The sequence below is a fragment of the Tiliqua scincoides genome, chromosome 11 (assembly GCF_035046505.1).
Source record: "Tiliqua scincoides isolate rTilSci1 chromosome 11, rTilSci1.hap2, whole genome shotgun sequence".
Classification (NCBI taxonomy): Eukaryota; Metazoa; Chordata; class Lepidosauria; order Squamata; family Scincidae; genus Tiliqua; species Tiliqua scincoides.
This window is the reverse complement of record NC_089831.1, coordinates 14,272,330-14,299,322: the sequence shown is the minus strand read 5'-3', so window position 1 is coordinate 14,299,322 and position 26,993 is coordinate 14,272,330. Positions and strand designations below refer to the sequence as shown.

Sequence of the window (26,993 nt, the reverse complement as noted above, 5' to 3'; positions counted from 1 at the left end):
AGGCACTCAGCTCCACTTCTGGTTAATATCCTGTCTACATCAATTCTGCCCCTGTACACAACATTTTTTGGGTTGATTGAAACTTTGATTGAAACATTTTTGAAACTTCAGCATAGGCTTTAGTTGTCCATCTGTCCCCCCTTGGAAATTCTACTGGGGAAGACTTGCTTTCAGTTTAGTGATGAGTGTTTGTAGGGAGGAAAGCTAATTTAACACGCACACCTCCCTTAGCATGATGGTAGCCTAGCAATCTATAACTTCATTAAAGTCAGGCTGGCAGCAATCAGCATGACAAAGGTACACCTAAAGGGTCCTTTTTATAGCGCCTGGTGCCCCATCAAATACTTTACAACTCCACAAGCAGGATGTATATTGTCTCCCTCCTCCTCAAGGTACTTTGGAGGGGAGGGCCAGGAGGAGATAAGGCCAGAGATTAGCATTTGTAAGGCCTGATGTCATTTGTCTTGCATTGAGAGCAGAGAAAAGGGTCTAAACTCCCTAGGAGTGTTGGGGAGGAATTTAAATCTGTAGCATTATTTATGGTCGGGTGGCTTTGATTTAAGAGACTTGTTCCTTTCTTGTCTTCCTCCGACTCCTTCCATGCCTTTTTCCATTGCCTGATGGTATCCTTTGCATATATTTATGGGTTGGATTAAAAAAAGAAAAGAAAAAGAAAATGTCAAGCCCAGCCCCGTCTAGAAGCATTTTACTACATTTGATTTTCCCGTCAGTGTATTGCTCTGTGTGCATGTGTGTTTTCACACCCCAGTGCTTTGACTCAACCCTTCTTTATCTCTTCCCATGTAAATGCCAAGAGCTGTTGATGTTAAAAATGTTTTGAGTTGCACCACTGGGAGCTCCTGCCAGGAAAGCAGGTGTTTCAGCTGTAAATGAAGCAAAGCTGGACAGCTGAGGGTCAGGATCTAAGAGGGTCAGAATGTAAGAGCCTACGAAAAGCCCTGTTGGATCAGGCCAAAGGGGACCCATCTAACCTATTCCCTTCCACATGACCCAATCATATCCAACTTTCCAGCACTGTGGTAAAGGAACAAATGTGGAGGCCTCCACTAATAAGACCTCCGTTACTGCCCGTCCCACCGTAGGATGCAGTGCATGCCCCATTGGCACGGCTGCATCAGGCCTACAGAGTTGGATAGGATTGGGACCAAATAGCCCACTAGCTACTTGCCACAAGGTCTAGCCAATCAGCGCTCTGTGAAACTTGGAGAGGTGGGAGAGAGATGGCTAGTTTCAGACTGTTAGCCGTGAACATCGGTGTGTGACTGTGGATAAATCATAACCTCATGGCTGAGCCTACCTTGCAGGGGTGTTGGGAGGATAAAATGAGAGAACTCCATGAGTTAGCTCCTGAAGGGAGGGTTGAACAGAAATGTGAAAAGAGAAATAATGGAAATAAGAATACTAGGAGAAACAGGTTTTTTTAGAACTACTCCTTTTCCCTCCCATAATTCATTTGCCCTGCCACCTGAGCTTCCGGGCATCACTCCACTGAAGAGGCATCTCCCAAAGTCTCAGACCAGTTAATCTCTGTTCTTCTCCTACCTCTTCCTTTTGTCTCAGTTCCGCCTCAGCTAGTGACCCGTCCCCGCGATCAGATTGTAGCCCAAGGGCGCACTGTGACTTTTCAGTGTGAGACCAAAGGAAACCCACCACCAGCTGTGTTCTGGCAGAAGGAGGGGAGCCAGGTAGGTTGAGCATGTTGCTCCTGTGTTGTTGCGGTGGCGGTGTGTGTTTGTATATTTGTGTGCATGCTGTCTGTGGCCAACCTCATTTTTCAAAGATAACACTGTGTAACACAAACATTGTTGAATGTTTCTTATGCAATTCAGAGACATTGATTTCAACAGTAGTCTCACTGGAGAACATAGGGGGGCGAAAGGGGCAAATTCCCCAGGGCCTCACACCTGCGAGGGTGGTGCTGCCTTCCTCCCCCTCCCCCCATTGCCTTTCTTGGTCCCATTTGGAAGCATTCTGAGGGCCAGGGAGGCATTTTTGTCCCTCTGAAGGACTTTTAAGGTCTCTGGAGGGCCTTTAAACCTCACTTCTGTTTTTGGCTGAAGACTAAGGCGGGCCAGAGGAGGACACACGTGCTCTCTGAAGGCCCCCAGACACAACAGGGAGGTGGCATTCTTCGCAGTGGGGGGCAGCCTTCACCAGTGGGTAATCTTAAGGGGTTCTCTTATCAAAACTTTTAAAGTTATCTTAAATTTTGTGTTTTTATCTATCCTATTGCTGAATGCATTGTAATTTGGCTGGTTGGCTGGTTTCTTTCTTTCTTTCTTTCTTTCTTTCTTTCTTTCTTTCTTTCTTTCTTTCTTTCTTTCTTTCTTTCTTTCTTTCTTTCTTTCTTTCTTTCTAACAAGCTTCGTCACCATTTCTGTTTACTTTCTTTCAGATTCTGCTTTTCCCCAGTCAGCCCCCACAGGCTATGGGCCGCTTTTCGGTCTCTCCCAGTGGTGAAATGACCATCACGGATGTGCAGACCTCGGATTCAGGCTACTATATGTGCCAGGCCATTAGTGTCGCTGGAAGCATCTTAGCCAAAGCTCTTCTGGAGGTGGAAGATGGTGAGTTATCTATGAACAGAAAAGGAGTCTTTTGCCATTGTGATTAGAGGAGACTGGAGTCAGGAGCTTCCAGGAAATGCTTCCCTGTGGCAGAGATGCTGGGGGGGGGGGGAAACAATGTGATATGAATGTTTTTTCTTTCTAGATTCAGAATCCTTTGAAGGCCGAATGAAAGTTGGAGAGGGGGAGAGTTATATACTTCCCTGAGCCAATGGGATAAGATAAATCAGCAATTTTGTATCACTGTGCCATGGCATGTTGGTGTGCCGTGAATGTGTCATGAATGGCACGTGTGCCACAGGAGTTTGGGGGAAGGTCATTTATTAGCAGGGCCATTGGGGGATGTGAGCCCCCTACCAGCAGTGCAGTGTACCTTGACAGTTGTCAAAAAAGGATGGTATGCCTTGTTAACTTTAGCACCTTATGAGTGTGCTGTGAGATATAAAAGAAAAGGTTGTAAATTGCTGAGATAAACCAGTGAGATAAACCAGCAATCAGTCAAATTGGACAGCAGATAAATTTTGCAGAGTTGACCACAGGTTGTGTCTGTTTTGGCTCTCTATTCTAGCTTGTGGGTGGGAACACGCCCCCTTTGACCGCCCTACATCTTCAAGATGGTGCCAGGGGCATGGTTCATTTTCAGTAGGGATGCATGGGCATCTCAGTTGTGGCTCATGTTCCAAGCACATATCAGCCAGGCCTCAAACCAACAATTTGATGGTTCAAATGTGTCCTTCAAGAAGTAAACTCTTGGCTAACCTCAACTGTATGTGAAGGATTGTGAAGATTCAGTGAAAAAATTTGCTCATGGAGCGTCAGCGTTTGTTGCGGTCACCCATGCTTGCTTGTCCAGTTTCTGCTTGCAAACATTTGAGCAAGGGAGTCCTGCTTGCAACATCTCTAATCTTCAGCGCTGCTTAAGAATGGACCCCTGTTGTAGAGGAGAAAGCTACTTCCTTCCAGGGCCTAAATGAACCGCAGGAATTTCTATAAAATGAAGACTGGAGCGGCTGGCCCTTTGGTTTTGTAACTCTCACCCATCATGTTTGCTGTGAGGGGCAATTTGCTGGTGGAATGTTGATGTTCAGCCAGAACCTTAGAAAGAGCTTTCACAGAATGTCACCCCCCCCTTTCTGTAGCTTCCTGCCACAAATTTCATGTTGTTATGAGTTTCCTTGGCAATATTCTGAAGCCAGAAGAACATAAAAAAGGGACTACTCTCATATATATCTGCTAGAAATAAAACCACTGGAAAGAAAGAAAGGGGGGGGGAGAGAGAGAGAGAGAGAGAGAGGGAGAGAGAGAGAGAGAGAGCAGCTGAGTAGGCAGATTCCCTCCCCACTTCCGTGAATTGGACTTGTTTAGAGCTGTTCCCCCAAGCCTATCCCTGCCACCCACTCTGCCAAGCAAGTGTGCTTTGTCAAAACAAATGTTTCTCTAATAAAATGCTGTCAGGTTACAAGTCATGTATTTAGAAGGGGGGCAGGGAGGGAGGAGACATCCGTTCTTTGCATCCTACCTGCTACAAGGACGGTGCGAGCTGAATTGATGCTCTTCACTGTGCTTTCTGAGCGCATGACCCGGTTCCCTGTGCTAAACAGTGGCATAGCTGGGCTAAGGCATCTGGCAGCTGGGGGCACAAAAATTTTTAATACCTCCCATACTACAAAATCAAATTTAACATGCCCCCACCCCAGTCACATCCAGGAGGTGGTCTATGCTGTGGGTAGGAAGTGTTTTTCTATGGCCTCTGCAAATTGCAAGAAGGCTGCTTTTTTGTTGCGGGTCCACCATTGGAGGTACAGGTTGGCACTCCCTCAAGACACAGTACCTGGGAAAATGGACCCCCCCTATTCCCCCTTAGCTAAGCCACGGATGGTCTGTTGAAAGAATGAAGCAAGGCACCGTAAGTGCAGAAGAGAAGCCCTGCAGGGTTGGAGGAAAGAGCGACATAGTCCAGCATCATGAAAAGAAAGTATTTCTTTACCCAGGGTGTAATTAGTCTGTGGAACTCCTTGTTGCAGTATGTGGTGATGGTGTCTGGCCTAGATGCCTTTGAAAGGGGGTTGGACAGATTTCTAGAAGAAAAGCCCGTCACAGGTTGTAAGCCATGAAGGGTTAGTGCAACCACCTGGTTTTAGAAATAGGCTACCTCGGAAGGCCAGGTGCAAGGGATTGGCATCAGGATGCAGATATCTTGCTGCCTTGGGTACTCCCTCAGGCTTCTGGTGGCCACTGTGAATTATATGAAGCTAGACTTGATGAATCTTTGGTCAGATCCAGTGGGGCTGTTCTTATGTTCTTATCCTGTTTTCCACAGGCCAACCAGATGCCTCATGGCAACTTACAAGCAGGGCAAGAGTGGAACAGTCATCTCCTTTTGTTGCTCCGCTGCCTCTAATATTCAGAACACAGAGGGTGCATTTAATTATCCTGGCTACTGGGCTACTGATCAGCCTATCTTACACGCATTTGGAAGTGCCTCCTTTGCATGGGAAGGCATGTATCTCTGCACCATGCTCAGGTTTTGGGACACCAGACAGCTGGAACCAGTCATTCCAGTGGCCAATAGTTTAACAGCATCATTTACAGGAAGATGAAAGAATGTCCTGGAAAAGAGTAATGTCAACAGCTGTTAGGAAGGGTGTTGTGGAAATTGATTCCAGCAGTTTCTATTACCGTATTTTTCGCTCCATACGACGCACTTTTTCCCCCCAAAAAAGTGGGGGGGGGGAAGTGTGTGCGTCTTATGGAGCGAATACTGCAAAAAAGAGTGCAAGTTGGGGACCTTAATGAAGGGGGGATCTTCATGCCAGTTTATGATCCCATTCACCCTAATAAAGGGGGGGATCTTCATGCCAGTTTATGATCCCATTCACCCTAATAAAGGGGGGGATCTTCATGCCAGTTTATGATCCCATTCACCCTAATAAAGGGAGGGATCTTCATGCCAGTTTATTATCCCATTCACCCTAAGAAGGGGGGGGATGGTTCAAATGTTATTTTGTTATAGTTTATTAAATATTTTATTACACTATTTGGTTCAGAATATTTTTTTCCTGTTTTCCTCCTCTAAAAGATAGGTGCATCTTATGGTCAGGTGCATCTTATGGAGCGAAAAATACGGTACTTCAAACATACAGAGATTTGAGTCTGATCTTGAAGCTGGTTCAGTTTGTGGCTAAGAGCCTGAGCTGAACATCAGGATTTATCCTGGGTTGGATCTCATCTCTGCCATGAACTTGCTAGGTGATGTAGGCTAGCCACTTCCTCTTGGCCTCAGTCATTCCACCTGCAACATGGGCTAATAACACTAGCTTATATTACAGGGCTGCTATGAAGGCTACATCAAGTGAACACACATGAAGTGTTCTGAATTCTTGAAAGCACTGTAGCGATGCTTTGTAATCTTCTCATTATAATATTAATTAAAAATTCACTCCTTAAAACTCAGAAGCTTCTGCAGGACTCTCTGAGACCCACAGAGACCTGTAGAGTGGGTCACTGGCTCGGCACGACAAGAGGCCTCAGGGGCCTCCCCACGCTTTCGGAATGGCTCCTGTTTGGAGCCAAAGTGTGGCAAGGGCAGGTGGGAGGGCCCAGGTTACGACCCAACTGGCAAGGGTTCACGGCCCACACTTTGGGAAACCCTGGTCTATATCCTTCTTAAAATACAGCACCCAGAACTGGACACTCTACCCCAAAACAGTGTATTGATCTGACCCAGTATCTACCATATTGGTTCTCACACGAGAAACATCTTGTTGAACCGTTACGTTGTTGAACTAGTGACCTGGAAATGAAAGACTTTGTACTGTTTTATTTCCCTCCCCCAGAGCTTCTCCCCAGAGAGCAATACTCTGTCCTAGACAGCGTGCTTTATTTCCCCCCCCCCCGTTTTTAATGGTAACACCTGATCCATTGGTGGCGGACAATTGGGAGAGATTAATAAGACAAAGAAGTTTGCAACCCTGAAATCCTCATTTAGTCTCTGCATCACCAGCTGGGTTTCTAAGGCAACGGAGAAGGGACACTCTTCCAAACTGCTCTGGCACAACAGAGGAGACATGCCTCTCTTTTGTGTGTCACCGGGGTGACACCGTTTTTGGGTCTTTGGCAAGTACATGATTTGTCCAGGGGTGGCATTAACAAGCGGACAGTGCCCGCAAGTGGAAAGTCGGCACAGAGAAGCTACGCGATCCTCCTCCTCCTCCTGAACACTTAGGACCAAAGCAGAGGGCAGCTGGGACTGTGTATTACAACACTGCAGGTTGTACCCACATGTCATCGAATATGATGTCACGCCGTCTGCTGCGTGGGAGATTCAACGGGCTGGGAGGGGAGGAAGTGGCGATGATCCGTCTCCCTGCGAGAGCGACAAGCGGAGGCCTCTCATGCTGAAAGCTTGGCAGGTGCGACAGATGAGTCCCATCCACAGCCGGCTCCTTTGCCGTGATTGATTTTCTCCCCCTGCCTCCCTCTTGCACACGTCCGCTGCTGATTGTTACTGGGAAATTCAATTGTGTGTGAACTCTCTTGCGCCCTTTGTCCGTTCGCTGCTTCCCAGTCGATAGAGAGTAATTAGGGCCGTAAATAACAGAGCAGCGCCCCGGAGCTCGCTGGGTTGCCGGACAGAGGTGAAACTTGGCCACCTCTTGAGTTGCGTTTCAGGGGATTAAGAGGGCACATCTTTCAGATATGGGGCACTATAATCCAGCTCTAATGCTCTTTCCTTCCAAGTCCCACTGCTAAGGAGGGCAGCGGTTCAAGTGAACCGCATATCTATCAGAGTGAGCGATGGGAAGATTGCAACAGCAGGAAGTGATGTCAATGTGGGGTGGGGCTTCAGCCTTAGAAATACTCAGCTCTCTCTTTGGTTTGGGAGAGAACCAAGGGAGGGAAAGAGAATTGGCTGTGTTTTGTTTTCTTTTGCAAGTGAAGGGACTAGAAGACAGTGGTATTGCTATGGAGGTGCGGGCCACTCCAGGCGATGTGCACGGGGTAGGGGGGGGGTGATCCCACTACTGGCCAAAAAATTTTAAATCTTGGCATTTTTGAATAATACCGTCTCTATTGAAATATCTCTATTGAAATATCTCTATTCTATTAAACGTTATAGCTGAAAAACCAGCGGCGTGGGGCAGTAGCGCATCACTGCGTCCACCATCTGGGGTGTTTCCCCACCCACTGCGTGGGAGGAGGTTCATTATGGTCGTGACGCACTGGTCTCCTGCACCGGCTGACACAAACCCTATTTATGCCACTGCTAGAAGCAAAGCCAAATGGAAAAAAGCCATCTCTTCTTAAAAGCAGATGAAAATGTTTGATAAACGGAAATATTGCTTTTGAGTTGCTAATAGTCCCAGTACAACCCAGTCCTGGCCAACCAATGCAACTGAAGTACAGCTCCAAAGTAAGGGAACAAACATTCCCTAACCTTAAGACGGCCTCAGTGACGGCCTATCCCATTGGCATGGCTGCATCAGTGCTGGAAAGTTGGTTAGGACTGAGTTTTTAGTGTCTCATTTTACATGTGGTTGGAATTAACTGGGAACTTTGATCATGTCCCCTTGTAATCCGTAGCCCTGCATCTCGAAAGTTTTTAAATTAGTATGTTTGTTTTATTTGAAATGAAATAGCAAAAAAGGCAGAAATCATGTGCCCTGGCCCCTGTGGCTACATTGATACTCTTGCAAGGGAATGGGGGGTTGGAGCTGCTGAAGGAAGCCTGTCCAAGACTCTGCTTGGGACCTTCCTGGTCATCACTGTTAGATCATTGACTCCATTTTCAGCAGAAATGCAGGAGGTTATACCAACACATGGGAAATGCAGGGGGCTGACACAGGGGCAATCGGGGGCAAGTAAAAGCTTAAGTTGCAGGTACGTGCATGCTCACTGGGGAGTAACAGCCCAGTCCTGTCCCTGGCAGGACCGACAAGTATAGCAGTGCCAAAATGGCAACTGCTGTATCCTGAGGTCCCGCAGAGGCCGCCGGAGGTCTCTTTGGAGGAAAGGGATGTTTGTCCCCTTCCCTCCAAGTAAGGGCACAGGCCTTGTGATGGGCCCACTTGAGTCTGCACCAACTGTTTTGCCAGCAGAGACTGGAGAAGCTCCATATTGGGTTTGGCAACCAGGCACAGAGGATAGGATCTAGCAGAGCAGGGCTCTGATAGCCCCACCCCTCTCTCGGGCCAGTCCCTCTCCCCCTTTCCACCCTCCCCCACCCTGGAAGGCCTCCCCCCAAAACCCACACCGCCACCTGGTGGTGCAACCTACCTTTGGGCGCTCCTGCTGCATCTCCTCTCAGCGCTGACGCCCAGCACCAACTGGCGTGGGCCAGCACCGGCAGCTCCTCCTCCCCAAGTGCCGTGGGCATGTCTTACAGCATGTTTGCCACACTCATCTCCAGCACTGGAGTTCAGCACTGGCACTCAGAGAGTTTGGGATTGGGCCCTAAATTCCATTAGGGTCAGCGGGGCTTACTTCTGAGTAGACATGCCTAGGCTTGTGCTGTTAGAGAATTGTGCCAAGGAATACTGCTCTACCTTAAGATGGTGCACCACCACTGTGGTTGCCTTCATATATCACAGACTCTTTTGAATCCACAGGTCTTCTGTTTGGACAAGATAATTCATTTGCGCAGCACGACGGCAATTAACATAAGAACATAAGAACATAAGAACAGCCCCACTGGATCAGGCCATAGGCCCATCTAGTCCAGCTTCCTGTATCTCACAGCGGCCCACCAAATGCCCCAGGGAGCACACCAGGTAACAAGAGACCTCATCCTGGTGCTCTCCCCTACATCTGGCATTCTGACTTAACCCATTCCTAAAATCAGGAGGTTGCGCATACACATCATGGCTTGTACCCCATAATGGATTTTTCCTCCAGAAACTCGTCCAATCCCCTTTTAAAGGCGTCTAGGCTAGATGCCAGCACCACATCCTGTGGCAAGGAGTTCCACAGACCGACCACGCGCTGAGTAAAGAAATATTTTCTTTTGTCTGTCCTAACCCGCCCAACACTCAATTTTAGTGGATGTCCCCTGGTTCTGGTATTATGTGAGAGTGTAAAGAGCATCTCCCTATCCACTCTGTCCATCCCCTGCATAATTTTGTATGTCTCAATCATGTCCCCCCTCAAGCGTCGCTTTTCTAGGCTGAAGAGGCCCAAACGCCGTAGCCTTTCCTCATAAGGAAGGTGCCCCAGCCCCGTAATCATCTTAGTCGCTCTCTTTTGCACCTTTTCCATTTCCACTATGTCTTTTTTGAGATGCGGCGACCAGAACTGGACACAATACTCCAGGTGTGGCCTTACCATAGATTTGTACAATGGCATTATAACACTAACCGTTTTGTTCTCAATACCCTTCCTAATGATCCCAAGCATAGAATTGGCCTTCTTCACTGCCACCGCACATTGGGTCGACACTTTCATCGACCTGTCCACCACCACCCCAAGATCTCTCTCCTGATCTGTCACAGACAGCTCAGAACCCATCAGCCTATATCTAAAGTTTTGATTTTTTGCCCCAATGTGCATGACTTTACACTTACTGACATTGAAGCGCATCTGCCATTTTGCTGCCCATTCTGCCAGTCTGGAGAGATCCTTCTGGAGCTCCTCACAATCACTTCTGGTCTTTACCACTCGGAAAAGTTTGGTGTCATCTGCAAACTTAGCCACTTCACTGCTCAACCCTGTCTCCAGGTCATTTATGAAGAGGTTGAAAAGCACCGGTCCCAGGACAGATCCTTGGGGCACACCGCTTTTCACCTCTCTCCATTGTGAAAATTGCCCATTGACACCCACTCTCTGCTTCCTGGCCTCCAACCAGTTCTCAATCCACGAGAGGACCTGTCCTCTAATTCCCTGACTGTGGAGTTTTTTCAGTAGCCTTTGGTGAGGGACCGTGTCAAACGCCTTCTGAAAGTCCAGATATATAATGTCCACGGGTTCTCCCGCATCCACATGCCTGTTGACCTTTTCAAAGAATTCTATAAGGTTTGTGAGGCAAGACTTACCCTTACAGAAGCCATGCTGACTCTCCCTCAGCAAGGCCTGTTCATCTATGTGTTTTGAGATCCTATCTTTGATGAGGCATTCCACCATCTTACCCGGTATAGATGTTAGGCTGACCGGCCTATAGTTTCCCGGGTCCCCCCTCTTTCCCTTTTTAAAAATAGGCGTGACATTTGCTATCCTCCAATCTTCTGGTACCGTGGCCGTTTTGAGGGACAAGTTGCATACCTTAGTCAAGAGATCTGCAACTTCATTCTTCAATTCCTTAATAACCCTTGGGTGTATGCCATCAGGGCCCGGTGACTTATTGATCTTTAATTTATCAATGAGGTCTGAAACATCTTCTCTTTTAACCTCTATCTGACTTAACTCCTCGGTCAGGAGGGGCCGTTCGGGCAGCGGTATCTGCCCGAGGTCTTCTGCCGTGAAGACAGATGCAAAGAACTCATTTAATTTCTCTGCCATCTCTAAGTCTCCTTTTATCTCCCCTTTCCCTCCCTCACCATCCAGAGGGCCAACCGCTTCTCTGGCGGGTTTCCTGCTTCTAACATATTTGAAGAAGCTTTTATTATTCCCCTTAATGTTGCTGGCCATGCGTTCCTCATAGTCTCACTTGGCCTCCAGTATCACCTTCTTACATTTCTTTTGCCACAGTTTATGTTCCTTTTTATTCTCTTCATTAGGGGAAGACTTCCATTTACGGAAGGAAGCTTCCTTGCCCTTCACAGCCTCTCTAACTTGGCTGGTTAGCCATGCGGGCACCCTTCTGGATTTAGTGGAACCCTTCTTTCTTTGCGGTATACACCTCTGCTGGGCCTCTATTACTGTTGTCTGGTCTGCCTTCAGACCGTTCTCTGAACAAATAGCGATTGACAGTGGGTCCATGTTAGGAAAATAACAACAGTTGTGTGTGTTTTGCATCTTTTTTCTCCACTTACATGATTCCCATTTTACAGCCAGCCTAGGCACGTGCCGTTTTGCTAAGCAAAGGAAATCTGATATTTCAGTCTTGATTCATGTTAGTTTCCGTAACTGTCTGAAGACAGGAGTGCCCTTTTAATCCACCATGCTCTGCTCTTTGCCCCCCCCACCCCATCTCCTCCCACATCTCCCATCCCCTTTTCTCTGCCTGTCCATATGACTCAGTTTGCCTCCGTTCAATAGGGCTGTTATTTAGTGTCATTTCTCATAGTGTCAGAGCAAAACCCCTCCAGCGCACCTGATCAATGGCATTGATCCAGGATAAAACTGGCACCAACGTCAGGCATGCAGAGAAGTGCCCCGCTAAGCACTTCTCCACTGGGGTATGGGGTGGGGGTGGGGGGGGGACTCACATGTGGCACTGAGCGTGTTAATGTAGCTGCTGACTTTCTCAGACAAGTGAGTGACAGTGACCCAAATAATTGGTGTTTGTTTACAAATCTGTATGAAATTGTGTCATGTCGTTGTCATTGTAGTTTGGTTTTGTGATGACCCAGGGCCGAGACGAGAGTTCCATTCAGACAATCGATTTGCATTCAACAATCTGGGGGCAGCAAGATTGCTCCCTCTGGCCTTGCCTGACCTCCACACCCTCATCTGAGCAGAGTATACATGCAAACTGGGAGCCTGCAGAAAACAGGGTTCCCGGGTGCGTGGAGAGAGAACCTTGGTGCATAGAAGCCGCGCACACATAGGTTTGTTCAGCTGAATGCTTGGAGGATAGGGAGGGGCTAAAAGATACCGCCCTGCTCCTCCTACCCCCACTGCATTTGCCACTAATGCAGTGGTTCCCAAACTGTTGAGCACTGGGACCCACTTTTTAACACTGTATTACAGCAATTTTCAACCACTATGCCACGGCTGATTGGTGTGCCACAAATGGTCTATAGGTGTGCTGCAGGAGTTTGGGGGAGGGTTCATTTATTAGTAGCGCCATTGGGGGGATAAGCCCCCCACTGGCATTGCAGTGTGGCTTATCAATTGTCAACAAACTGTTGGTGTGCCTTGACAATTTTAGCACCTTGTCAAAATTTTAGCATCTTTCAGGGTTGAAATTCCTGCCCACTGGGCGCAAACCCACTGAACACGATGAGACGACCTTCTGGGCAGACATACATAGGATTGTGCTGTTAGCCATTCCGCCCCACAAGCTCACTAAAGCTTACTGGTATTGCAAGGTGCTAACAGAGCTGAGGCAGAGACGTAGGCTTAAGTTTCCTAAAAAGCAAAGGTTAGTACCCAACATCAGACAGAACTCAGTTTCTGCTAAGTTGCTATCAGTTAAGGTGTCAACGTGATAATGGAGTTTCTCAAAAAGCTGCCATTCGAGCCCAGAATTCTGGGTAAATAGAAATGGGATTTCTTTGATGATTTGGCCTTGAGTGAACCAGGAACACTAAGAAATAGTGTCTTGGAGTGAGCAGCACTGTGCTGGAATGCAAATGGAGAGAAACAGGAAGGCGAATTGGCTGCCTGGCTTTTTGTAAATCACTGTGCATTATATCACTGTGTATATAACTGTGTAAGGAGGTAGGCAGAATAAATATGTGCAGTTAAATTTAAAGCAAAATACATTTCCTTTGAAAAGCAGGCAAGCCAAGTGTTGAAGATGAGTGCGAACCCCTTCAGACACTCCTTCCATGTTACAACTTAATATATTTATTGCGTGTGTGTGTGCGCGCGCGCCTGCCAGACAAATATCTCTAATGTAAACACAGCAGGCAAAGTATTTAATAACAGTCAAATTGATTTCTCGTTACTAGGTCACTTCTTAATGCTTTGTATCACTGGGCCGATACTCATTTCTCGTATTGTGTTAAATAAGAGGCGTGAGTCCCGGGAAGATGATTTATGTCTTTTGCTTCACTAATTCCACACGGGCACCTCTGGAGGGATAAGGAATCTTTCTAACGGAGCTCCCTCTCGTAACAAGCAATTTCTGTGTAAAACGTCGTCGCGGCGTAATGGCATCTCTTTGTTTGCAGTGATAGATGGGTAGACAAGAGGCAGAAAAGAAAGTGAGATTTGTGCGTTTCAATCTCTGGGAAAAAATTAAGTTGTCCTGCCTATAGAGCTAAGCTTCTGGAGCGCTCTCTCTCTCTCTCTCTCTCTCTCTCTCTCTCTCTCTCTCTCTCTCTCTCTCTCTCTGTGTGTGTGTGTGTGTGTGTGTGTGTGTGTGTGTGTGTGTGTGTGTTCATTCCCTTTACCAAATACCTTCATCTTAAATTCTGATTCACATGTGCATGTTGATCAGCAGGTCATGTGATTGGGGCATCACAAGCCCAACAACACAAGTAGATCTTCCATACCAGTAAGTGTCACCTTGAACAAAGTTCAGTGAAGCAGCAGTAGCACTGGGGGAAAACCCTGCACATGTGGGGGCCCATACTCCCCAGATTTACTGGCAGCTGCTAACAGGTGACAAACAGTGGCAGCCCCTCCCTTCCTTCCCGTTGACCAATGGGAGCATCCTCAAAAACTGTGATTTTTAATATCTCACGGCACACTGACAAGGCACTAAAATTGTCAAGGCACACCATCAGTTTTGAGATAATCAAGAAGACACACTGCACTTCAAACTGGGGGGGGGGCTCACATTCCCCAATGGCCCTATTAATGAATGACCACCACCCCCCCCCAAATTCCTGTGGGACATTGCAGACTATTCATGGCACACTAGTTGAAAATTGCTGCCCTAAAAGCCCCTCCCCCCAATGACACAGGCCTCTGTGGAGGACACGCTCCTTTCTACATGGGGATGCTTAGGGCATCCATAAGAACATAAGAAGAGCCCTGCTGGATCAGATCAAAGGCCCATCTAGTTCAGTTTCCTGTCTCTCATGGTGGCCCCTCCAGATGCCTCTGGGAGCACACAAGACAATAAGGAACCTGCATCCTCTTGCCACTCCTTTGTACCTGCCATTCTGAGGTAGCCTACTTCCAAAACCCAGAGGTTGCACATACCCACCATGGCTTGTAACTCATGGTGGACTTTTCTTCCAGAAATCTATCCAGTCCACTTTTCAAGGCATCCTGGCCTGCCAATGTGCAAATTTCTTGAATGATCCACATCACTACAGCTTCCAGTACTTGGGGGGGGACGGGACTGACCGAGTGGGCCTTTGGATGGCCTTGAGCTTTCAGCCAGTGCCTGACTTGGTCAGCCACTGAAACCATCCCTGCATTATAGTCAAAGGCAATAGCTATGGGGAGGTCAGAAGGACAAAGGGCTGTACACATCAAAAAGTGCAGACCACGTGCTGGGACCTGCAATGGTCCTGCATTCACCAGCTACCTGGTTAATAGATGTCTCCCTGCATGTTTGAGTGCTTGGGACAATGCAGTCGGAGGCAACTCTGCAAGAGAAAAAGGAACCAAAGCAATGCATAGCTGATTGGTGGTTCAGTAATATTGGATGCCTGCAAGACCTCAGGCAAGCTGAAGACCACCTATATCCTGAGTAAGAGAGGAACTTGCTTTCTTAACCCTAGGGAGGGAAAAGGATTAAACCAATTCATGGTGGATAGGTCTTTCAGAGCTGTGATGGCTTAATACAGTGGTCTCCAAAGCACGGGACCTCTGGGTTCTGAACGCATCTTCTCAGCATGATGTAGCGCTTATGGTTCCGTGCCACAGCAGCACATTTTTCCTGCTGATCGGCCTAGAAACTCACACCAGGCAACCACTTCTGGGCACATAGCCTGGGCACATAGAAATCTGGGCACATAGCCTGTTGGGCTGAAGGGCAACGGAAGCAGCTACCCGGCGCGAGTTTCTGGGGTGATCGGCAGGGGTGCTGCAGCTCAGAACAGCTGGATCCGGCCCATGGGCTGGGGTTTGGCGCTCACTGTCTTAATAGAACTTCCATGCACAAAGGCAGTATATCTGACAATCTGGTACTGGGAACATGCAGTCGGGATGCTGCTGCCTTCATTCATCCCAGAAGTATCTAAATGGACACAGTGGGATTAGATATACCCATGACTGGATCCGGCAGGGTGGTTATTGTGTCAGCGTTAATTGGCAAGTTTTAATGATTAACTAATCTGCTCCTGGTAAGCATCTTCTGTGGGGAGGAGAAGGCTGTGTGGAGGAAGGTTCCACCCGTAAATTTAGCAACCCACTGAAATTTGTGCCACACTTTTGGCTCAGGTGGGCGATAGCTCAGATGAAAGGTAAGTGTTGACACGTTTACGGCTGCCTGCAGTTCCCCGGCAGTACATCTCCAGGTAATCAATTAATCCTTGCCTTTAATTGACTATTTAATTACGCATTACTAAACAAGCTGATGGATATGAGTTTCATCACCTGGAGTTCCAAGACGGCAGCAACGAAGGAAATTGTGAGCTGGCACGCAAAAGGCTTTTAAGATGCTGCAGAGATCAATTTGTCACTGGGGGACGTGGGGGAGGAGTGGGGCGGGAATGGAAATGTCACAGCCTAGCAGAAAATGAGAGCAACTCATCAGCTTTAAAAACAAGACTTAGAATGCTGCAAGCGTCCTTCCTGTTGGGCTGTTTGGAAAGTAACGGGAAGGGTTGCCATAAATAATGTCTGACTTGGCCTAAGCTAGGTGGGCCAAGGTGATCTAGGAGGGCCAAAACTGAACTTAAAAGCACACATTCCTCTAATTCTAAAATGTGTTTCATCTGAAGTGGTTATCTGTTTTAAGCCGTTTCTGCCCGGCATTGCATATATGCAACAGCGACCCGGCTGTGGGCCAGGCAAAAATGGGTTGAAAAAATGTATTTGGGCCAATGTTGAGAAAAACAGGATTTCAGTGATGATGCCCTGCTTATATTTGTTTTTGTGCATTCAGTGACATCAGATCGTATTCCGCCAATCATTCGCCGAGGGCCCACCAATCAAACTCTTGCCATAGACTCGGTGGCACAGCTGCCGTGTCACGTGACTGGGAACCCTCTCCCCAGCATTCAGTGGTTGAAAGACGGACAGCGAATTGTGGGCAGCGATCCAAGAATCAGCCTGTTAGACAACGGGACGCTACAGATTACGAACCTGCAGGTACGACGCTTGTCTCTTTCCATCTTTGCTAGCGGACTGGCTGAAGGTTTTTTTTTTGACATTTGTAGTGGCGGACCTGGTACAACACTCTTGGTTTTTATGGTAGTGTCCCAACCATGCATATAAAAATGGCCCAATGGAAAGAGCCTGTCTGTTTGCTCTCTGTTTCTTACCGGGGAAATGCTGGAGTGGAATGCATGCAACTGTGCACCAAGGGTGTGGAGCAGGGGTGAAGGAGGCTTTCTCTTACCGTAACGGGGCTTAGAATGGCAAAGAAGATATGACCAATGTTGGATTGATTCATTCACAGCCTAACTGGCATAGCAAACTGGGGCAGGGGGGGTGGGTTACCCCAGTGTTGGGCCAAAAGGGGGCACCATGCGAAGCTCACCCAAGATGGCAGTGGCAGCAGGAGAAACAGCAGCAGCACCTCTGTGGTCGCAGGTACGAAAATGCCACCCACCTCCTGTTTTGGCTGCTTTGCAATCTTGCTGCTGCCCCCTCGGGCTGAGCCTCCAAAGGGGAAGGAACAGGGCAGCAGTGAAATCACAAAGCCCCCATTGCCGTCTCTTTCAGGAGAACCCAGAAATGATACGACAACATCACACGATGCCACGATGTCGCTGCCCTTGGGCATCTGGTTGGCATGAACAGGATTCTCAACCAGCTGGGTCTTTGCTCCAATCCAATAGGGCTCTTCTTGTGTTCAGCTTCCTGCTTAGCTATCCTGATTCCGCTTTTCTCATCCCCCCCACGTGTCATTTTTGTCTGTTCCCCATTAGCTACGTCCCTCACTCTCTTGCCTCTTGTCCACTCCTTGTTTCCTGTCCTTCTTCCACTTTCCTCCACACTTCCTTCCTTTGTCCTGTTATGTCCTCTTATCCCTCCTTCCACTGGCCTGCTGTCTCTGCCAACCCTAAGTCACTCTAGCTGTATTTTCGGCTGTCAGCCCCTTCTGTAACATTATAGCAGCTTAGCCAGTGGTGGCGGTTCATGAGACTTCATTCCTGGTGCAGTATAGTACTGCCTGAATGGCATTAATGTGTTGGAAAATGGGCTAATGCACATAATCGTACCTTGTGTGATGGTATTAATGTAAATTCACCACCACCACCCCATTCCCCACCATGCCCTGTGTCTGGAACTAGCTTTCAGAATGCTCTGACTTCTGTCCAGATCACGCAACTGGCTGCATCTGGAGAAAAGTCAGTCTCTTGAGTGATCAAGCAGCTCGTGAGCCAATGAATTCCGCAACGCGGTTGGGATCTGAATTGCTTGCTTTCATAATTGTGGTAAATTGCAACATAATGAAATTACTCGATAAAAAGAGAGTCTGTAATTGCCTGCTTCAGAGCTGAATAGGAATTGTTAAAACACTCCTGCCTGCAGCCCGGAGAATGGACCCAGCGACTGTGTGCTTATTAAGAAATTAATGTCGTTAACAGGCACCAAGCAATGTCTTTGTTTTAGTGGCTAAAAAACAGCTGAATGCAATTTTCTTGCTCTTAACAAAGTAAATATCAATAAACAAAGAGCCAAGCCAGCCAAATCAGTCCCTGTGCAACACAGCCGAGCCTCTAAACACACTTGGCAATGCATTCCGTTGTGAGCAAAGTTATACGTGACTTGCCGACGAGAGCTTGGTCGTAATTAACCCTCTGTAACTGAGTCTGCCAGAGCTGCAGTTCTCTTTCATTTTTATAATATGCAAACAGTTGCCAGATACATCCCAGAATAGTTGCTTGAGATTTGTCACAGTGATGTGAAATAAGAATTAATAATATAAAGAAGACGGTGTGGTTTATCCGTTAGAGCAGAGGTTCTCAAAGTGCATGTCGCCACCCCCATAGGACATCATGGCACACTCGCAGGAGCACTGCGGGATGTCCCCAGTGGCCACTCGTACCTGTTCTCTTGAGTGCTGCCATCTTGCATATCATGCAACCTCACAAGATTTAAGGTAGTGGCACCCAAATCTCACAAGATTTGGGCATCAACATCTTGGATCTTGTGAGGATTTGCAAGATCTAAGGTGGTGGCTCCTGGAAGAGTCAGGAAGAAGAGGCGGGGGCATCGTGACCCAGCTAATTTTGGAAACCACTGAGTTAGAGTATTGAATTAGTTGCAACCCTGGGCTCAAATTCCCCACTCAGACATAAAGCTCATTCAGTACCCTCAGGCCAGTCATTATTGCTCAGTGTTACCCACCTCAAAGCGTTGTTGCAAGCATAAAAATGGGTGGGGGGGGGGGAGAAGCAGAGATCCATGTCCACTGCTCTTAACAATATCTATGAAAGCAATGGACAAATTACAATTAGACTAAAAATATAAAGACAGCATCCAAATCACAATGGTAAGCAGCTAGAGAAACCTCCTGCCCCAGCTCAGGTAGTACCAAAGGCACAATGAAATAAACAGGTTTTAATAAATCACCTAAAGGCTGTAAGAATACTTTAAGAATAAAGGTTGTTCCAAATACTGGGGGCTACCATGGAGAAGGTCTTCAGAGGTCACAAACTGTGCTTTTCCTGATGTTGGCATACCAAGCAGAGCCTCCCCCAAAGACCCTAAATAGGTGGGTAGTTGCCTAGGTTGCCTGCCCCTTAATCCAGCCCGGAAGCCCCGTGACTGGAAAGAGTTAGAGGCCCCAGTCCACCAACACTGAAGTTCCTATAGACCACAATATAAGGGCTTGAGAAGGGACAGAGAACAGGAAGGATCCAGGACAAATGTCCTACAGTGAACTGGGCAGTGAAATATCAGATTACTGGCAGTAGGTCTTGATGGTGAGGAAAGCAATGCAAAACTTCTGGTCAAAGGGTCGCCTTTATAATCTCCAGTTTCCAGGCAGGGAGATGGAGATTAGGAAGAGGGTAGTCTGAGCCAGGAAGGGTTTAAGGAAGGCCACAGACCTCCCCTGAGGTGTTGCAGGTGTTTAAGAGCTCTCTGTGGTCCTGAAACTGACCTTGTTTTACCCAACCACGCCCACACAAATGCTGCTTTGTGCCTTGTGGGACCTTATCTAAGGTTTGGACATGACAGTCTTTTATCTAGCTTACCTGTGTGGACGTAGTCATCCAGCAGCGGCCCTCTGCCAGGATCAATAAGATCCGTAAAATCCTCTGAAGGTTGGAAGTCAACTGTTTTGTGGCTGCAGAGTTTGCTTCAGTTTAGAGATTGACTTTTTCCTGGCTATCTAACTGTAACATGGTGAAGAATTGCATACACTTTGATGCATTTTAATGGCATCCGGTTTAGGGTTCCCTCATCTTCCCACAGGTCTGAGGAACACCATATCTTCCTGACTATACATTTGTTTACAATATAGTAGAGAAGGCTTTGTGAAGGCATTGGAAAATGTGTTCTCTTATCAGTGAGGAATAAGTACTGTATAACAACATGTTGTTAAAATGCTTCAAAATGTATCTGATGTGTCACCACATTATGGTTTGATAAACCAGGAAAGAGTCAATCTATGTGCAGAGACAAACCCTGCAGCCACAAAACAACCATTAGATTGCTCCTCTGGGCTCTAAGCTTACGGATGTGGCAGAAAGACAGAGTAAGGGTTTTCCTTGAACTATCAGGATGATTTTGAAAAATAACTAGCCAGCGGTCAGCAGCTAACTTTCCTAGAAGGCCACTGTGTCTTATGGGGTCTTCATGTGAGCCAAAGGCCAGTACAATTCTGTATTGGGCTGAGGGCCATGTTTTCAAGCCATCTTAACTGAAAGGGCAACTTAAGGGCAGCCAGTGTTGGACAACCACTTAACAGAGACACAGTGTGCATATCTTACACCATCCTGAAAGCACTTTGCCTCTTCCAGAGGAAATGTGTGCATTTGTGGGGGGTGGGGGGTGGCAGCCCCATGTTCAACACAGGGCAAGAGTCAGTTCCTAAAGTTCTCCAAGAAATGCATTATAGTTGCTAGTTCCTATTCTGCAGAAAGTGACCTTCCTGTTCTGAAGAAAGAATTGAGTTAGGATTGGTGGTCCACTATTGTCTGTATTATCTGTGGGTGACTCTCCAGGATTTTGGGTGGGGGTCTTTGCTGCCTTGCCTGGAGGTATCAAGGATTAAGCCTGGGACCCCTTTTGCCTGCAAAGCAAGGATCCACTGCTGTGCTCCTATCCCCAGTATTGTTTTTAGGGCTGTCACTCAGTTACTAAAATCTGAGCTGATTAATCATATAAACGCTAGTCAACGATGAATCAATTAAGTCTGAAATGCATACGATTAAAAGACTAGTTTTCAAGAACAAGGAAAACATACTTCGTTTTTAGATCATGGAAGAATGTAGGAGGCATTCCTTCTTGGGTTACAGTAAAGGGGGAGTGCCTCTTTGAAAGTGGGTTTTTCTTGTGTGGCATTTTAGTAAGTAATTTGTCGGCACTACCAGGGGAGGTAGCAACCAATTGCCCCGGGGCGACCAATATTGGGACATGGAGAGAGGTTTCTGCTGGAACCAGAGAAGGTTGTGGCCAGGCTCCCTCCAGTTGCCCAAGTCGGTCAGGGAATCCAGTAGCCTCAAAGATAGGCAAGGAAATCAGGTTCCGTTGCCCACTGGTCTTCCTGCTAACTGGTTAAGAGGCACTTTTTCAAGTGGGTGCTCCTCTTTTATTTAGCAGGGGGAGAGCAACTGGCCCACCTCACCCCAGCAGTGTCTTTTCTAGTGGCTGTCTGCTGGTGTTGCATCTTTTTAGATTGTGAACCCTTTTGGGACAGGGAGCCATTAGATATTTGATTTTCTCTGGAAACCGCTTTGTGAACTTTTTGTTGAAAAGCGGTATATAAATACTGTTGTTGTTGTTGTTGTTCCTCTGGCTGACCAGCATCCTACCTGTTAGCTAGCCTCCTCCAGACTGCCATCATCACTGGCTAGGCTGGGGTTAAATGGAGCATCTTCATCCTTTTGTTCTACCCCTTATTCCTTACCACCCCTTACTTATGCAGCCCAGCCTTCCAGGTTCCCCTCCCCCCATCCTGCAAGCACTTGCTGCTTCTGCTTCTCTGGAGCCTCCTGACAGCCTGGCCAGGACTCTCCCTCGCAGGACTCTCCAATCGCAGTGGGACCAGCCCAACTGTAATCAAGGAGGAAGGGGCAGTACTCCTGTGTCTTTGGCCTCCTTAGGGCCAGCCCTGCTGGTGAGGCAGGGAGGCCCTGTGTCGCTGCTACTGCCCCCATGGAAAAACCCACTGGCCGGGAGCTTGGTTGTGTCTGGTGACTTGGGCAAGTGGGGTCCTGGGCATATTTCTAATAATAACCAATTCAGCATGTGCTCCTTGATTGATCAGGATATTTTTAGCCAGTTGAAAGGATCTTAACTGGTTAATGCAACGAATAATTGGTTAATATAATTGGTTACTTATAATTGCTTATAATTATATACCAATTAATTGCTTAATATAACCAATGAATTGACATACAGGGTTCAGTTGTTTGTTATGGTAAAGAGCCTTTATAATATTATCAACAGCCCTGCAAAGTAGGCTAGGTGTAGTATTATACCCATAGCATAGATGCAAAGCTGGGAATGAGAAATGGCAACTACAGCCTCAACCACAATAATATATTGTTTACTGGCAGAGGTTTACTTTCCATTCCTCATTTTCCCTTGTCAACTAGACTTGTTAAAAAAAAAAAAGTCTTTTTTTTTCTCTTTGAAACCTGGCACAAGAGATTGTCTAATAAGTGCCTGCACAGCAATTTATTAGATTTGCATTATTTAGCTCTCAGAATTTGGGCTTATGCGGTGGATAATTTGAATCTTGGCTTGGGCTATGCAGAATATATGGGCCCAAGGCTATGGGGTACGGGGTGAACATGGCATAGACAGTCTCAGGTAGAGCTCTCTCCCGTGAAACAATCCCAAGCGAGATCTGACCCGCCCTTTTCCCTGCCGCAGCGTCGGATCCGGCCACGGGGTAACGTGGAGGTTATTCATGAATTACTTATCAAAACACAAGGCTCACGCTAAACATTTGTTTAAAAATTGATGCCGACAGTCAGCAGGGAGTGAAAGATTTCACGTTAGTTTTGTGCCTTCATTGTGTCGGAGTCAGGAGGTTAATGCATCTGCCGGGTCCCAGTGCGCCTAATAGCATCGTTTTATAGCAGTGGTGGCTCTTTGCCCAGGAAAAAATTAGAGCTGTCAGGTGGATTGGAGGACTAGCATGAGTTAATGGTCCCCTAGGACGGGCCGCCTCATCAGGCCACGCTGATTAATGGGGAAAAGTGGGGCAGTGGCTCCTGCATCGCAGCTCAGAGACCCACCTGGTGGGAATGTTTCGAGTGATTCATCCCCAAACGTGTGCGCATGGCCATTGGTGTGACGAGACCCTTTGCAGTGTGAGGGGTGACCAAAGTTCTCGAAGCTGTCCGGAAAGAAACTCACCCTGAGCCCAAATTGGCAAAGAGGCTTTAATATGAGTCATGCTTCCTCCGAGAAGTGTGGCTGCTCCTACTGTAACGTGGGCTGTTATGATCATCTTACTGGTGCACACATAAGAGCGTCATTTCACTATATTTTGCATAGGGAAGCTACGGCTGCCTGTTCTTGGATCTTGGATGGTTGCTTTGTGACGGGTGTCTTAGGTTGTGCCCGTGTGTTCTCCCAATAGATGCATCCCCTTCTTCTCCCACACAACAATTTCCCGTAAGGACCTGGAAAATACAGTGGGACCCAGGTATCCACAGATTTGACTCGCCGCAGATGCCAGCAGATATTGAGCTTTAAATGGCTTTAAAAACAAAAAAGAGTATGCCAAAATTGGGGTTCCTGCCCTTTTCACGGCCAAACTACACCATTTCCAAGTCTCTACATATATTTTTGGGACTGAAATACCAACTTTCAGATGGAACAGAGGTTCCTTTCTCCTCCCAGCCTTGCACCAGAATGCATCACATTTTTGTTTTTAAAGCAGCCTTTCTCAAACTATGGGTAGGGACCCACTAGGTGAGTCATGTTGTGCCTATCTCAGCTGCCACTGAAAATAGGATCTGAAAATACAGGGTACAGAGCTGCTGGGCAGGACAGGCTTCCAACTGGAGAGAGGGATGGTTCTTTGCCCAGAATAGGTGGGAAGATAGGATGCTGGAAAAGGGGGAGGGCTGAATCCTTGGATTCAGCTTCAAACAAGCTGGAATGTTTGAATTTCAAGCTATGCAAAATAGCAGCACGAGAGCGCTGTGGAATGGGGCCTTTGGCTGATTGTAGCTTAGGTTTGAAGCCTACATTGATCATGTTGCTTCCAGCCAATACATCAGTGGTTGGTTGGTTGGCAACCTTCAGTCTCGAAAGACTATGGTATAAGCCTACAGCACCCGGTATTCCCTGGCGGTCTCCCATCCAAGTACTAACCAGGTCTGACCCTGCTTAGCTTCCAAGATCAGACGAGATCGGGAATGTGCAGGGTAACAGTTGCTGCTTGCCAATACATCACTTCCAGTTTAATAGCATCACTTCTGGTGGGTCCCGACAGATTGTCATTCTAGAAAGTGGGTCCCGATGCTAAAACAACAACCATTCTCAAACAACCACTGTTTTAAAGCCATTTAAATTCAAACCCTGGTATCCATAAATTCAATATCTGTTGGGGGTTTTGGGGTTTCACTGTTCACATGTGCAAAAAAAAAACAACAGCAACTCTGCATATATACAAAATGGTACTGAATTTCTGCTTTTCCTCATTTTAGTTCAGGAAAACGCCTTTGATTTCAATTATCTTTTGCTGAAGCTGTTTGGACAAATTCCCAATAATTCTGAGATGAGCCAGATTCAGCTTGCCCGTCTCTCACTGCAACTGCTTTATTTATTAATATAAAATTTTGACACTTCGCCTTTTGGCTTTTTGTGGGGAGGGGCACTCAAGACAGCTAGCAGCATAGGAACAACAATGAATACAATGAAATGAAAACACATCCACTAAAATCAAGATTGTATTAGAAGCCAGGTGGTTGCATCAGGTGTGCAGGAAGGGAAGGCAGATACTTAGTTCCTGCCTCACACAGAGGAGCGATTAAGCTTGTGCGTTTGTTTTCAAAAGGAATGGGAATGAAAGTCAATGCACCCCATTCATTTCTTTTCATTTTGCTTTGAAAATAAGGATGTGAAATTGACAATTGATGAAAACCAATGGGCATTGGTTTGATTGGTTTTGTTTGACATTGATTTCCTTGAAGACCCAACCCATCTTCTGTTGCTTATAACTTTGTCCTTTTTTCCAATCAAACCATGCTATTTCCAAGTTTGCACTACTCCCTTTGGGTATCATGTATGAAAAATGTCAGCGATTGGCCATTCATTTCTGTTTCACGTTAAGTTCAGTTGGAAACCCCCTTTGTTTTTTGTTTTTTAATGCTTGTAACTTTGATGTTTTCTGCCCAAATTGCATGAAATTTTCAAGGATTGTAATACTCCATTAAGGCATCATACCTTAAAAATGTCATAGGGGGGATGGAATGACATAAGAAGCAACCTGCTGGATCAGGTCAAGGGACTATCTAAACCAGCTTCCTAAATCTCAGGATACAGTTCTGTAGGCACTTTTTTAAAAGATGTGTTACTTTACTATTTGAAAAGTTAAAATCATCAGATGACGGGGTCTCTTCTGAACTCAGAATAAAATGAAAACTATGCACTTTTAAATTGCTTGTAAAAATGGGTTCCTTTAGCACAATCTCTCTGAAATTGAGCACAGTTGATGCCCTAAGGGAATCGTGCCAGCTCTCAAAATTCATGTGACTTGGTTGGAATATGATGTTAATAAGAATTAGAAGATGTAGTTGGGTTTTCCGTGAAAGCAATGCCAAAGGAAAACAACCAAGCCAATCTAATGGCAGACAAACATGAATGAAACAAAGATAAATGAAACAGATTTGTTTTTCATGCATTGCCATGTATCATGTGAGTGAGCATATGACTTGCACTTAACAGTGCTATCTTGTGCATGTTTATTTAGAAGTAAATGTCCTGTTGTGTTCAACGTGGCTTATTCCTAAGCAAGTGTGCATAGAATCGCAGACCAAAATTGTAGGGTAGAAAGTGGCTTGGAGATGCATGTGGGCAGCGAGTCTTGTCCTTTGACAGCCACCATGCCTGAGCTCATCCTATGTTGCTCAGTGCTCCAGAGCCAAAGCCTGGAACCAGGTGTGAGAAAGGGAAATGCTTCCTGTGTACTGCCTGCCATTGCAATGGCATCTCTGTAAAAATGAATAACATTCCCCTGCTTTTGTCAATTTCAGATTCCAGACTCTGGGCTGTATGTCTGCATCGCTACAAGCTCAACAGGCGAAACGACTTGGAGTGGGTTTCTGGCAGTGCAAGGTCAGTAGCACTGAGGGAAGGGTGGAGTTGGCCTTCGATAGAGACTTAAGAACAGGTGTTACGGCATTGGGGGAAATACATTAGGTATTGTATAGAATGCTCAGGTATTCTCTAGCCAGTCAACAGTCAACAAAACCTTTATTAGGCATAAACATTGGATAGGTGAAGACTCTGTACAGAAACAGTAGAGAGAATAGAAACCTAAGTAGTACACAAATACATGTATATGTGCGCACCTACGTATACACACACAGATACGAACGTACATTACATTTTACATAGAAACATGAATTATTTAAAAGACAGAAAACAATCAGTTACTCTGCAGATATTGCCAAGATGTAATCTACTCAGTGATTGCTTGGTACATGGTATTCTCTAGCATGCCAATACAAAATAAAATCACCTGCACCTTTCCTAGGAGCAGTCAGTCCTTGTTATCTGCTAGGATTATGTTCCTGGAAACCCTAGCGGATAGTGAATTCACAGATAATGAACTGTTGATCCTATGGTACAATGGGTACCATCAGAAGAATCCAGCAGAGACCCTCTGGAAGCAGCAGAGTGCAGCAGGAAGTGCTAAAATACCTCTGAGTGCTGCAGAGATCTTCCAGAGGCTGCAGGGACCTTCGGAATGGCACCTGCAACCAGCACAGACCCCTTTAAAATGGCCAACAGAAGCTTCCACCGACCATTTTAAAGGGGTCCACACTGGTCACTGGCACCATTCTGGAGATCCCTACAGCCTTTGGAAGGTCTTTGCATAGCAGATAATGAGAACAGAGATGCCTTCTGAGGCCCGGGAAGGCCAAGCACAGCTTTCCCAAGCCTCAGCAGGCTTCAGGATCCACTGCTGGGGTGTGGGTTGGCATCCCCTCTAGAAATGGTACCTCCCACTCCCCTTAGCTATGCCATTGTAGGACACCATGCAGAAATGAGCAGGTAAAATTCTTCAGTCTGATTGCTATTCAGGGTCTCAGACTCACAAAATTGCAGCTGTTTCCTCTGGCCTGAAAACCTCGACTCCTGACTGTCTCCGAGGCCGTG

The 26,993-nt window shown here is 46.7% G+C and overlaps 1 protein-coding gene and 1 pseudogene across 2 annotated transcripts in view; one reads left to right on the top strand and one right to left on the bottom strand.

The window, feature by feature from the left end:
* Nucleotides 1–1,634: 1,634 nt before the first annotated feature.
* The window catches only part of ROBO3 (roundabout guidance receptor 3), a 57,374-nt gene continuing 32,015 nt past the window's right edge, over nt 1,635–26,993 (top strand). For both annotated transcript variants that reach the window (XM_066639754.1, XM_066639753.1), the window contains exons 1-4: nt 1,635–1,706; nt 2,417–2,588; nt 16,414–16,619; nt 25,865–25,946. In XM_066639754.1, the coding sequence (XP_066495851.1) occupies nt 2,450–2,588; nt 16,414–16,619; nt 25,865–25,946 (427 nt within the window). In that variant the 5' untranslated portion in view covers nt 1,635–1,706; nt 2,417–2,449. The remainder of the gene's footprint in view (nt 1,707–2,416; nt 2,589–16,413; nt 16,620–25,864; nt 25,947–26,993) is intronic.
* LOC136662648 (5S ribosomal RNA) lies at nt 23,933–24,052 on the bottom strand (annotated as a pseudogene).